Here is a 14,019-nt window from a genome sequence, read left to right as displayed (position 1 = left end):
TAACTGACTTGAGAACGAGGAGGGAGTGCACGTGGGGAGAAAACCTTTACAGATTTACCCCTCGCTCCTTCTCACCTCTCCTTCCCTTCCCCAGCCTTTTGGTTCCTTTGTTTGGGGCCTGAACCTGCGTCTTTGAGCATTTATAAATCTTGAGTCTGTCTGATCTTTAGGAGACAGGCCAGAGGCCACATGTCACCATCTGTAATTTAAAGCTGTAGGGCTAAAAGCATTTGCAGAGGTTTGAAGGACCTAGTTCTGACCTGACCAAAAGAGCGAATTGGAACAGACCTTCTCGAGTCTCCTTCAAGCATTGGGGAGGATGGCGATGAGAGCAGAGCGCCAGGTAAAATTTATGGCCACAGTTTGCTGGGAGCCTGGCTAGTTGCCTGGACCACTTAGAAACGTGTCATGTACTGCCACCTAGCGGCAGATTCGGGTAGCTGCGGGTGGCTGTTTTGTAGCTCAGGAAGGGTTCAGACAGGTTCTGATGGGAAATTTGCTTTGTATCCGGATTTAGGTAATTAGTGATGGGTGAGGGCATTCTCTCAGTCACTGTTACTTTGCTGACATGATCCTGTTAAGAAATAAGTCCTCGGTAAGAGAAGGTTGCCTTCTTCTCTTTTCACCTTTCTTTATCTTTTGTGTATTATTTTTTGCTATGAAACTGTGCTGGCTTTTCAGAAAAGAAGCCTGTGGTTGACTTTTTGTTGCTGGGGATGTTGGGAGGCGAGCGAGGGAGAGAAATGCTGACGTTTCAGCTGTGTTCAGGAATTCCGAGTTTTCTACTCTCAAGATTTTTTTATGTCATTGTGACGAAACGACGCTCCCTTCTGACAAGATGTACACCTGTCTCTGGGCTTGCATTGCTTTCCTCACAGTTCAGGCTTGTTGAGGGACGAAGTCCTGGAGCCCTCTGCCTCGGATCCTGCTGTCTGGGTCGATATAGTTCCCTGTTTAGGTCACAGAAACACTTCTCAGAAATCTTTCTCTCGCCTGTAAAGCCTCTGATACAGAGTAGAATGGATTTGGGTCAGAGGATGCAGAAGGAACGGAAGATGAAGGAAGGTGCTGTTTTGTCCCTGGTGTTTTGGGGAACAGACCCCAAAGCAGCCAGATGGTTGGGGGTAGGTGAGGAGAACCCCTTGGTTTGGTGTCATTAGTATGTGCCAGGCGATCACTGGCAGGATAACTTGCTCAGGTGGCATTTGCCCTGGGCATCCTGGCAGGCAGAAGAGAGAGCGCAGAAGCTTTGCGAGGACAGGGACAGTGTGCCGTGAACACGGTGGGGGGGGGGGGTGCCGAGAACACAGGAGGGTGTGCCGAGAACATGGGAGGAGGCTGCTTGAGATGCCCAGCGTGGGCGCGGATGGCCTGCGGGCTGTTACGTCGGGTCTTGGCAAACCGGGGCTGGAGGGGTGGCTCAGGGGCTCAGCCAGGCCGGCAGGAGAACTCCACCTTTGCCATAGCAGGAACGGAGGGAACGGTTTCTTTTCGCCCAGAGAACAGGTGTAACTGGGAGAGGACGGCAGTAGTGCTGGGCGGGGAAAGCACTCAGCTCCTGGCCTGGTGGTGGGGTCACAGTGGGAGGAAGGGCGTTCCCGCATCTCTCCGAGGGGAGGGGGTTGTCCTAGACAGGATTCACCTTCCCAGTTCAGCCTCTGCTGTGTCATTCGTGTCTCTGTAATTCTATAAAACCTAACAGAGCAAATAGGCATTCAGATGTGTTTTGTGAATTTTTCATACCTTTGTGTTATACTGTCTAATACGTGTGTATGAGCTTCCCCAGCACTAATAAGTAAGTTGTTTACGAAACACAAACATGAAAAAGCATGCATCAGGGACATCACCAATAATTTTTTAAAGCATGTCTGTCATCAGCAACCACAGTGGTCAGGGAGTTTCTGTTCTGGCTGTGTCTTACTGACTCACAAGGATTCGGGTTTGATGGAGGTTCTGCTGGACCCGAGCGCTGTAGGAACTGGAGCTCTTAGTCTTACTTTCCTTTGTGCGTTTCGTCATCCTCGGATCCTTAAATGTCTGTGTGAGGCATCAAGTCCGCAGAAGCCCCTTCTGTGCTCAGCACGAGGCCCTTGGGTGTGTGGGGAGGGGAGCGCGCGCTCTGGGATGCGCCTGTTATGTTTAGGGAGACATCCCCTTCTCCCCGTGAAGCAACTAATGAACAACCTCAAATTAATCAAGGGCGAATTATGTGTATAGTGTTAATCAGGAAGCAGCGATGTCGTCCCCACTGGAAGATGGGCTCAGAACCCCTGTGTATAATAATGCTTGCTCAGAGGCTGTGATGTACTTTTGGAGGCAGTGCAGGTTTTTAGGGAGCGGCGGCCTTGCTGCTTTCTCTCCACTGCCTGCCTGCCTTTGGCTACAGGGACAGGAGGGCACAGCTCAGGGGTATCCAGGCTGGAGTCAGAGGGGTGCAGTGCTGTGTCCCAGGGCACAGCCGGCACAGTCTGTCAATATCCCAAAGGCTGCAAACTCCTGACCTGGCCAAGTGCAAGCCCCACAGATCATCTGCAAGTTTCATGGGTTCCTTTGTACCATTTGCCCGGATGACTGCGTGGAAGACACTGGTCTGTGTTGGTGAGGAGCGCTCGCGTGGAGCTGAAGGGAGGGCTGCAGGTGCTCGTGGCTGGGCGGCACCATAACACGCGTCCACCTCCGTTTCATTCAGGGCTGGAAAACTGACCCGCCACTCAAGCGATAGCATCTCACAGCAGGCCAGACTGTGCATACTTAAGTCTCTTCAGAAGAATCACATAATGAATAAGCTGAATCCTAGTCCCCACCCCACCACACACACACACACACGTTCTGTCTTTATGGAAAATGGCTGCTAATCCATGATCATTTTTTTCCCAGAAACAGGTTTTATGATAATATAGTAAAAATATTAAATTAGAAAATGCCTCACTAAGGGTTATAAAACCTTACTACACTAGAGATAGGTAATTATCCCCTCTACAGCCTAAATGACAGTTTAAAAGAAATAAAAATGTTAGTGCTCATTACTTGCTTTTGTAGGTTGCAATAAAGGGTAAGTTAAATTTTAATTCAAGGAAGAGCCCCTGCCATCGACCTTCTACCTTAGGTCCAAGTCCTGTTAATTACTCTGTAGGTTCTTCTGCATGATACCAGCATGAACACGTTTTCTTCAATGGACATTCCCACTGGCCATTGAGGCCGAGAGCATGGGGGAGGGGCAACAAATGAGGGGAAAGCACTTGAGCTCAGTGATTCAAATCTTAATTCTTAATGTGATAGGGAGCAGAAATTATGTATTTAAAAAAAAAAAAACAAGTTCATTATGCATAGCCTTAAGGGGACCTCAAGTATTAAACCATACACTTAAGCTGGAGAATGGGATGGAGACAAGGTTAACCTGAAGGATTGATGGTTTAGCTTCTCTGCGTGGCTAAATCCCGGTTAGGAAAGATGCTGCAGGGGAAACGTTCTGTGCGGCAGGAGGCAGTCTGACCCTGCGTCCCAGTCCCAGGATGGCTTTTCGTTACCTAGTTCTATTTTTAGTTTTGTTTTCCTTCCTTGGGGTGGATAAGGGCTGTGGGCGTGCCCTGTTTCTTTTCAGGCGCCTTTACCTCCCCCTGAGCATTGGCACCAGCTCTCACACCTTCTGGGCTTGGGACACAGCTCAGGACGCCCTCCGCCTCGGTTTCCTCCTGGGGCACCGCAGAGGTCTCCCGAAGGGAAAGGAGGCACAGGGCTTTCAGGATCAATTTCCAGCTCTTTCCTGAAGTGGCTCTGCCTGAGAGCGCGCCTGTCCCCGGGCCGGAGCTGCAGGTCCTTCTTCCGCCTCGCCTTCCACAGTGGGCCCCTCCTTGCTCCAGTGTGGGGCATTGCCCTGAACGGGACCAGTCAGAATGTTGGCGCAGGGACTGAGAGCAGCCCTGGTCGAGGACTGGGGACCAGATCCCTGTGGGCCAGGTGGCTCCCAGGCCTTTATTCTCAACCAAACTGCAGGAGAACCTAATTGAGTTGTCAGCTGTAGGTCATTAAAACTAATTTCTGGTGGTAGATTACTATGTGATTTTTTTTCTTTTTTGGCATAAAATTCAGAAGGAATTAAAAGAATTGAGTGTCATTACTATAACAGAAGTCTCCATTCCCATTCCTGCTTGTTTATGTGACAGGGTTTCTCAGCATTCATGTCTCCAAAAACTAAAAAATAGGAATAGAATCGATGCTGAACCCTCTTTCATTCTAGCAATAGATAATCATCCATGGAATGAGGGAACGGAGGGAAAGGTTGCACCCGTATCATTAAGAGATACAGTTCCAGTAATGTTTATGTGTATTAAATTTTTACCAAAATTATAATACATTTTGTTGTTATTGTAAGTACCCAGTTGTACCCTGATAATAATTGTAATGATAACACAATTCAGAAGGAATATTTTTAATTACTTAGAACCTTATGGTCCCAAGAAATTAAAACATTTTTGCTTCAACTTTTAAAATTTCAAACAAAACGTGTTTCAATTTGCATACTTGTTTTTGTGGCCAAGAAGTATGATAGGGTGATCAATAAAAGACTTTCAAGCATAAAACAATTATATCAGGACAAAAATCTGTAGGGAAAAATCATAGAAATAGAAGTTTGAAAAGAAAAAGATGCTGTAAAATTTCCAACTTAAAGAGTTTGTTTAATGTGTTGTTTAAATGAACTATGATGAGTATCAAATCAGTATGGCAAATAGGTCCCATTGGGTATATTACAGAAGGGATGTGAGGGTTTTATTTTGAAAGTTAGTATTCACAGAGGGGGAGGGTATAGCTCAAGTGGTAGAGCACGTGCTTAGCATGCACAGGGTCCTGGGTTCAATCCCCAGTACCTCCTCCAAATAGATAAATAAATCTAATTACCCACCCACCCCCTGCCAAAAAAAAAAAGTATTCACAGTATTCTGGTAATTATATCCTTGGTGCCTATTAAATCCATCAAGAAGAATTTTATATGTCAACTTAAAAATGTATGCAGGGGCTGCATGATTTTGTGAAGTTCTGTTAGGGGATATACACCGGCTCGAGGACCGGGGCCCCAGGCCCCACTCGTGGCCTTGGTTTTCCCAGCTCTGCCCCAAGCAGAGCCTCTGCAGGGAAAGAGAAGGGCAGGGGCCACGCTGAGCAGCTGAAGTCCAGGGTCTTCATCCTGGTGGTGCTCTTGGATCCCAGGAGGGTCTGCTTTGTCCAACTCTAGAATCTCCAGAGTTGAGGCTGAGGGGAGTGGCGGGGGGAGGAGACGGGAACAGGAAAGTCAGTGAGGAGGCTGTCGCCACGTTCTTGGTGAGAGATGGTGAGATCTGAAATCATGGTGGAGGTGGAGGAGCAGCGGGGTGGAGACACTTTGAAGGTAAAACGGTCACTGATTGGTGGTGGTGGGTGAGGAGGACTCAGAGTTGAAATTACTTGGGGATTTTTAGATTGGAATAATCCCCTGCTCGTATTTTCTCTCTTTCTGTAAAAATATTTTAAGAGCCCAGACCACTCAGCTTTCCAGGTTGCTTTGCCATGAACAGCTGCATATGCTTGTCAGCTTTGCCCACCTGAGTGTGAAATGATGTTCTATCAAAACATGGGTTTCAGCACTTCGCTCTCTGCTCCTGACACGTGAACCCCGCTGCGGACAGTAACTGCTGCCTTGGCCCCGGCGCTTCGCTGATACTGCCGCGCTGAGAGGAAGCATTTGCTCAGGGTAATGACCAGGGCAGGTGCCGGTGCCGTGCCGGCGAGCTCTGCGAGGCTGGAAAGGGGCTGTTTGTGAAAGGCTAAATAGCGCTGTGCTTCGCTCCCCTCTCATCAGCTGTTGCAGCCTTAAAGTTGTACCGTCCGCTTTGTCACGGCGACTGTCCTAATGCCGTTTAATTTCTTTGTGGAAAGGGCTAGAGAGACCTGTACTCACTGGCAAGTAGGCAGGCCGCCGCGTGATAAACTGACGCCTGGGCAGGGCAAGGCTGTCCTTTCTGTGATGGAGCTGGCGATTCGGAAGCCACTGCCTTTGGAAGGGAGGCTGCCTGCCTCTCATTTGCATTTGGTCCGAAGCTGCCTTCCACCTTTGAACGCGCTCATCTGGGGCCAGCTGAGGGCGCGAGCCGGGCGGTGTGTACAGCACAGGAACAAAAGAGACGCATCCTTTGTCTGCAGGCCCCGGGGGCTGGTGGGTAGTTCAGGGTGAGGGGCCAGCAAATTCCAGCAATAAAATTCCGGTAATAAGATGGGAGCCCCCCTGTGTTCTGGCCACACTTGCCCTGCCTGCCCTGTGGCCCCCAGCAGGTGAGGTTTAGTTACATTCGTGGCTTCTGTGGTTCCTTCGTTAACACTTTTCCTTTCTCTAAGTTATAATATGCTATTCCTATTGCTGGATTTTCTAAGTATAGTACCTCTGTCTGCGCCCACCACTATAGGGGGTCATTTCAAAAACAGGCTGGTAAGTTTTGGTGTTGAAGTCTGGCTGGACCAAAAGTAGCTTTGCTGATGAGGACTCTCAGATAACGAGAGCACTTCAAAAAGCCTGTTTTCTTAGCAAGGACAGACGGCAGGCTGTGTTTTATGGTTGGATCTTGAAAACATAAAACAGAGTGGGCACAGCTTTGTCCCGTGGTCGTTTACTTGCTGGCCCATGACCTTCACCCGTGTGCGCCCACCCTCCTCCCCTGAGGCCAGCGGCTGGACTTCGGCACCGAGCCGGCCGTGGTCCCTGCCTCCCCGGTGGGTTTGACCTGCTTGGACCCTCATGGCTCCTCACATCTCTCTCCATCCTGGGAGGGGTTCTGGAGCCACCGGCTCGGCGCTAGGCAGGCCTCCCCGGCCCCGACAGGTGACTTTGGCCGGGGGTGGCAGAAGCAGGGTGGGAAGTGATCTGCTTCATTTCCAGGGACCCAAGAGCCTGGCATGTTCGGATTTTTTTAGCGGCAAACCCAACTTCAGAAATAAATCAGCCAATCGAATTTTTCATTAGATGGAAAATGAGGGAAGGGCCGGGTGTGGGGAAGAGCCTGGCTGCCTGAGCAGCTGCACGTGTGCTCGTAATTGGACTCTTGTTGCTGGGTCATTTTCACTGTTTCTCAAGTACTGCCGAGTCCAAGAAAATGTATGAAAACCGAATTATATCCCTTACATCCCGTGTCTGATTGAATCCTCCTCATCGTGTGGCAGCCTCATACATCCTATTAAAATATTCAATCTTGTTTTCTTACTTGAAGAGCCTGTCTGTAAAGGGCAAACTTATAGAAAACTCGTTCCCCGGAGACAGGGTATCCAGCCACGCCGGACTATTTACATATTTTACTGTTTGATTGGCTGCTTCTCGGTTTCTCCCTTCCTTTGTATTTGTGAACAAGAGCCGTGGGATGCATTTTTAATTATGTGGCTGTGTTTTCAATCGAAGAAGCAGATTGGGGTATTTCCCAGCTTCTCGGTTCTTTTTTAACCTTGAAAAGTTAACCCAACGTGTTTGTTTTGCTTGCTTTCCAGGACAGAGTTGTATCGGTCTCTTTTTGGCCAACTCAACCCTCCCGATGAAGGCCACAGGGATTGACGGCGCCCACCTCTCTTGCGATGGACGAGGCCTTGAGGCCGGGCCTCCGCACATCCAGCCCCAGACAGAGGAACCCACGGGCTGGGTGTGGAGCGGATCGGGAAGTCCCGGGAAGGTGTGCTGTTCGGAACACAGGCCGGATCGGTGCCAGGAAGCCTGGAGTCCAGTGTCTGTGTCCCCAGCGCTTCGTGTGCAGAGGGCTCGCCCCCTACGGCCTTTCACCACCACAAATAAAGAGTGTTTTTATTGTCGCCACTGGCGGCACACGTGATCTGTTGAGCAGCCCCGAGTGAGTGATTTAGCGCTCCAGCAGAGTGACACGTTCTTTGAGAGTTTTCGTTTTTTCCCCAGCCGCATGGCCTGCTCTCATAATACAAAACTTCATGGAAGGGAATAATTCTGGGCAGGTGCTGCTTTCTGGTTGGGTAATGTTCAGCAGTTGATCGTGGCTCCAAGGAGCAGGGGATCCCCCTAGGCCCGTCAGCTGTGCCCCCGAGACTTTGTACCTTGGAGGCATTTGCCTGTTACTAAACGCACATCTCTGACTTCTCTTTTGTTTCCTCTTTTCCCCCATGAAGATGCTTCCAGAGTCCTTTTCCATTCTCACCATTCCTAAATCACTTTATTGAGATTAGCTCTGGTGTAAATCTAGCAGGAGGAAATGATTCACTTGTTTTTCATCCAAAGGTCAAAAGCTGGAAATTAAAGCCCCATAAGGGGGATTTATTGGCCTGCTGTGGTCAGTGTGCAGGGGAGGTGATCTTGCATAAGTAATGTGTGTGCGCCTGCCCGTGAGGCTGACCGTCTCCTGGGTCCTTTGCCCAAATCTTCATGCAGAGCTATGGGGTGACAGAAATGCTGTGTCCAGGCAACTGAGTGCAGTTGTAGTTAATAACCAGTCGTCATTTTTAAAGTCAGGTTTTGATAGTGTTTTAAAGTGTCAAAATCAAGTCACAGGTTTTGGGGCCCAGGAATCCCACGTATCATTGAGTAGGTATCTGGACTGGAGGCTGGGCTCCAGGTGACGTGAGTCCTGAGTGTCATCAGCATCACAGTTCAGCATTAGCGCCCAAGTGTCTGCGGGGCTCCGGGTGGGCAAGTGAGGGGTGCAGCATGTTCCATCTCACACTGATTGCACCTTGGTGCTCGGTGACTTGTTTCTCTTGTCTTGGAAGTTACCTCTTGGGCTTGACTGTCAGGGAAACGTTTACTTTTCATTGTGTCTCCAGTTACGTAAAAGATCAGTCAGCAGAAACAGAAGAGTTCCCCCACATGCACTCCCTTCAAAATGGTCACTTTCTAAAATATAGAACATCCGATCCTGCGTGTCTGGCCTGAGGATTATGGATAATGCGCGTCGGAACAGCAGGCGAGTGACCTGTTAGTGTGGGGCCTCCGTGAGCGCGATGCTGGCCCATGTCTCCGAAAGCCGTAGGCCTTTGTCACAGTCACTCTTCACCTGATGAAGAAGAAGATCCAAACAGGTACTTCAAAATATTTGGAGTCCAACGTGTTTAATTGAAATGAATTAAAATCAGGAGAAATGAGAAAGAAAGGACAGAATTTTCAGTAAAGAGAGGCTAGCAATTTAAAATTCAGAGGACCACCCTCCTTCCAGCCAAGAATAAATTGGGAACTATTTTAATTGACACGGATACCGCAATTCAACTGTTACTAGAAAGACAGATTAGTTGATTGATTTGCATTTTAATAAAACTAGTACTTTACATTTTGGTGGCTAATGCTGACTTTTAAATGAATTGAGAACTGTTTATCAAGAGGTTCAATCCCAGGCCCTCTTTCAGCGTTGACTGAAGCATTCCTCCCCTTTGTGCGGAGTTTCTCCTCCACACACGACCCTCATCACCCGGCAGCCCCCGAAGACACCGCGGGAGCGGGGCGGGGGGGCGCAGAGCTGTCACCCCACCCCGGTCTGCACCCGAGGCCGGAGCCGGGAGCCAGCGGGGTCTTGTCCCTTCAGGATAGAGAAGAGAAGGCTGGTTTCTCAGTTTATTTCTGTCAAAAATTAATTACACGAAAGTAGTAGAAACATGAAAATAAGATTCAGCTGTAATCCCACCACCCAGAAATACCTTCTCGTTAACGTGAATGACCTGGTTGCCCTCTTCCGTGTGTGTGCGCCGTGACACGGACTAGCCCCGACTCCTCCTGCGGGGAGGGGCCGGGAAGCAGCTAGGTTGAAAGACTGACTTTTGGACTGTTTTGAAATTGTTTTACTTACCCTTTGAAAAGTAATAAAAAAACCAAAATGCCCATACAGCCATCCCCCTCCACATAACACACATACCGCCAGTTGAGAACTGGTGGTACATAGCGTTCTGCATTTTAATAGTTAAAATAGTACAGGAGAATGTTGTTTCCATGTTTATCACTGAAGTATTTTAAGATATCACTTAAGTAATTTAACTGCTACCTAGTAATTCCATTGGGGGCATGTAGTTTCAGTACTGAACCAAGTCCCCTCTTGTAGAACGTTTAATTGTTAGCAATTATTTGCTATTATGAATAACATTACTGGAAGACATTTGTGCATAAAACTTGGTTATTGTTTTTTGAAGTTACTGTTGTTCTTGGCGTGTATTTTTAGGAGTAAAGTGAACCAAGGGAAAGGGTCCAAATGTTTTGCAGGCTGTCGGTACGTGTGATGGAGGCTTGTCGCAGCGCCCGTGAACTTGTCACCCGCCCCGGCTGGGCCATCTGCAACAAAGGGTGTTAGGAGGCAGAGAGGAGCCTGGCCCTGGAGTCTGATCCTGGGGTTTATTTCTTGCTCCCCAGGGAACCCTTCAAGTCAGCATCCTCCTCTGGGAGGATTAAAGAGCTGCTGCCTGTAATGTGCTTTGAGATGCTCCAATGAAAGATGGTGGATAAACAGAAAGTGACACCGTCCTCTCCCTCCCTGGCTCACATGTATTTTTTCTGGCCGCTGGATCGCATATAATTTGCTCTCCCCACTCTCCGCTCTGGTTTTCATGCTCTTGCTACTTTCAGTGCCTTTATCCTGGGGACCTCTCTGGTGGCTTTTCCCTGTTTTGTATGGGTTGGTGTTCCTCCCAGCTGCTCTGTACTGTTTTTGGTGTGTAGCCATTCTCTCCAGGGTCACCATCCAAGAACACTCATCGAGCACTTGGAAACCCTGAGAGCCGACAGAGCACCGGAGAAAGCCAGCTCCGACCAGGCCAGCAACACTCTGCGTCTCCAGTTTAGAAAAGCTGTGCCCTTTTAGAGGTGGAGTTTCCTGGTCTCCGCTTACATTGCTATGACCTCTCCAAGATTATAGCCTTTTTATCTCTCACCATTTCATCCCAAAGGAGCTGAGTTTGAGGCTCAATGGCTCCAAATGTGACATTCGTCATGAAGCTGGGCACCATTCCCCACCACGTGGCGGTCACTCTGGATTTGGGGTGTGTTGATACCGAGATCTGTGTCTTCTGGGCCAGACTCACAAATGAGGTCTCAGCAAAACTGCTGAGAGCAGAGGTAGAGGGCGCGGTGGAGAAGCCCGAGGCTGCGGCTGCAGGAGTGCTGGGGCAGCCTCCCCTCTGCTCACACCCTGATAGGCTGCCCTGCGTCCTTGCGGTTAATCGGGGCAGATAAGAGCAGTGAGCCTTGTCTAAAGCGAATGAACCTTGTTTTCTGTGTCTTGAGTTTGTGTTTTTTCATTTACGCATGTGCTTGTTTACTGAGGGCAGTTGTGCTAGGAATGAAGTCGAGCTTGCCTTACTCATTCTTTTTTTATTTGTTTAAAGCTTATCTTTTTTATTTGTTTAAAGCTTATCTACCTTGTTATCTTTTTTTCTTTTTGCTTTCTCTTTCTTCATAACATTTCAAAAATAATTGCCAGTAATTTGGTAAGTTCATTAACTAATTCTCTCGTAAGTTCCGGGGATCCACATCGCCCCTGCTGGATCCAGCAGCTGTATTGACGAAGTCCTCATTACCGCTCCTTGTCTGGGGAGGAGAGGAGGGGTGTAAATGCCGAGTGAGTATGCCTTATCTAACTTATGTTTTTCTTGTGAATCTATAGATTTCCTTTACCAGGCCTTTCTTGCCCATCGTATGGGGTCTGCCAATAAGGTCATTGCCTCGGCAGCATTTATAGTCCTGAGAAGTTTGCTTGGTTTATTTCCCTGGTTCAGGGTTCTCAGTGCATTTGTTGAGGTCAAGGACACTGAATTCTCAGGAAAGAAAATTTAAAAGCATGTAAGGGGGAAAAAAAAACAATCCCATATTACTGATAGGGTAGAAAAAGGTCCTCAGTAGGCATGGTGACAGTACCACATAAAGATTCCCGGCCACCTCCTCTCACCCCATCTTCCTCTTTATGGCTGGGTTGCAAATGAGCTCAGGCCGCTGTGGGCCAGCGGCTCCTCGTCCCATGGTGCTGGCTGCATCTGCTGCCCCGAACCGCCCCTCCCCAAGGTGTTCAGGGTGTGTTACCCAGTTCTCACATAGACTTGAGGGCACAGAGTTAGTCCTGGAATGGGCTGATGTGACGTTTCGCATCAAGGACAGAAATGAACAGAAGCTGGAGTAGTGGGAGGAATCCTGGACCAGAAATCAAACCTGCTGGGGTGTGACCTTGAGGAAGCCTTTGACCTCTGGGCCTTGGGGTCCCCCTCCGTACTGGGAGGGTCAGCCACGCTGGTTCCTAAGGACCTCCCCATCCTCAAGCAGCTGTTCCTAGGTAAAGGCAGCTTGGTAGACCTGGGTCTGGAACAGATGGAAGAATGTTTTTCCCATCCGTTCATTCAGGTATGTGCTGACCTCCTACGTGGGCCAGGCGCTGGCGGAGGTTTATGTAGCCGAGGTTTGTCTGGGCAGGTGAACTGGTCTCCCGGTGGGCTCTGTTCTTCTCTTCAGTCGAGTGAGTCCAGCACTCTCTGACCTGGGTCTCATCAGAGTTGCCTCCCTTAATCCTGGTGGGGATCCTGGCAGCCCAGACTCTGGCCCTTTTTCAGGCTTGGCATCGCTTTCCCAGGGCTCTGGCTCTTCAAGGTGAGAGCTCAGCCTGGCAGGAGGGCAGCAGCCCAGATGCCCGGGGCCCTGGCTTCTAGGGTGCTAATATCTGCCCGCGAGAGCCCGTCCCTGGGACAGATAGGTGTGCTCGTGCGCAGGTGTGGCTGGCACTGGGAGCAAGGCGATTCGCCTGCTGCTCTATGGTTTCTGCCCCTCCAGGCCGAGGGCAGCTCCGAGCTCTGAGTGCTTCCTGCGCCCTCGTGGCCAGCTGCCTTCCTTTCTCCTGCGAGGAGCCCAAGAGAGGCCTCTTCTAACCGTAGGAGTGTCCAGAGCATCTGGACCACAGCTGTCCAGGAGCACTTTCTGGGATGATGGGAATGCAGTCCATTCAATAGGCACCAGCCACATGTGGCTTCTGAGCCCTTGCAGTGTGGCTGGTGGCTCCTGGATTGGCCAGCTCAGGTCTATGAGTATTTCCCAATCTTTTGCAAATTGTTGCAAAGGTCAAAATGGAAAATGCGTTAAGTGATAACAGATGGGGCAGTGAGAGCTACAGCTGTCCCAGGGCCAAGAGGAACGGCCTCCTCTTGGGTAGGGCCTGATCCCGACAAGTGGTGACCTGGAGTGTGACCTGGGGTACACCTGGGTGAAGGGAAGAGAGCAGCTTCCCGCCTCGGTGCCTGGCATGACTGAGGGGGAGGCTGGGGGAGCTAACCCGGCCCCTTCTCTCCTCTGGAGGTATCGGGCCGGGAACGGACTCCCTGATGCCATGAAATTATTTTCCAGTTTGACTCTTGTGTCCTTTAAAGTTGTAGCACACCGCACTTGGTTTTAAGAGCTAAGTGTAAGGCTAATGCGGAACACTTTAAACGCGGTAACTCTGAGTTCACATTGTTGGAGGAGATAAGCAGTAAGGAGCAGGTGCCCTGAGTTCACTTATCAGCATTTCAGCAGCCGCCTGGCCCGCCTCACCTCCCACCTGGGTGCTGTGATGTTCCAGGAGGATCTTGGGAGCGGAGGCTTCCCCAGGCCCCAGGGCCACTGTTTCATGTGCAGGCCTCCCTGGTAAGGTCAGGCCTTTGTTCCCTGCGGGGCCGCGGCAGGCCTGCGCCTGGAGGGGAGCCCCCCGCCCGCCCCGCGCCTGGAGCCCGCGCGGCCCTGTGGAGACTTGGCGTTTTAAGGTCACATCCTGATCTTCGTGGAGGAGGGTAAGAGGGGACGAATGCGAGGCCTAGTTCTCAGTTATATAATTAAATCGAGATTTTTCCTTCCTGAAGGAAGAAAAAGAGGCCAAGGACGGCCTAATTGAAACCTCAAGATTGCTTCTCCAGGAGTGGCGAGAGCAAGTGGGCCAAGGCAGACTGCTGCCTCTGGCTGGCGGACCACGCGACCCAGCAGGTCCCGGCCCGCCGCTCGGGACCGTCCACAGGAGGGCAGGGTCTGCTCGGTGCGGGAGCCTCCCCTTTGCTTCCTGG

General features: G+C 50.1%; 1 protein-coding gene across 1 annotated transcript in view; it reads left to right on the top strand.

Moving 5' to 3' along the window:
• The window catches only part of AATF (apoptosis antagonizing transcription factor), a 92,129-nt gene extending 84,291 nt beyond the window's left edge, over positions 1 to 7,838 (top strand). The window contains exon 12 of the mRNA XM_032498307.1: positions 7,504 to 7,838. Coding sequence (XP_032354198.1) covers positions 7,504 to 7,567 — 64 coding nt within the window. The 3' untranslated portion in view covers positions 7,568 to 7,838. The remainder of the gene's footprint in view (positions 1 to 7,503) is intronic.
• Positions 7,839 to 14,019: the final 6,181 nt, after the last annotated feature.

This window comes from Camelus ferus, chromosome 16 (assembly GCF_009834535.1).
Source record: "Camelus ferus isolate YT-003-E chromosome 16, BCGSAC_Cfer_1.0, whole genome shotgun sequence".
NCBI classification, from domain to species: Eukaryota; Metazoa; Chordata; class Mammalia; order Artiodactyla; family Camelidae; genus Camelus; species Camelus ferus.
The sequence above is the reverse complement of the archived record's forward strand: the minus strand, read 5'-3'. Positions and strand labels throughout refer to the sequence as shown.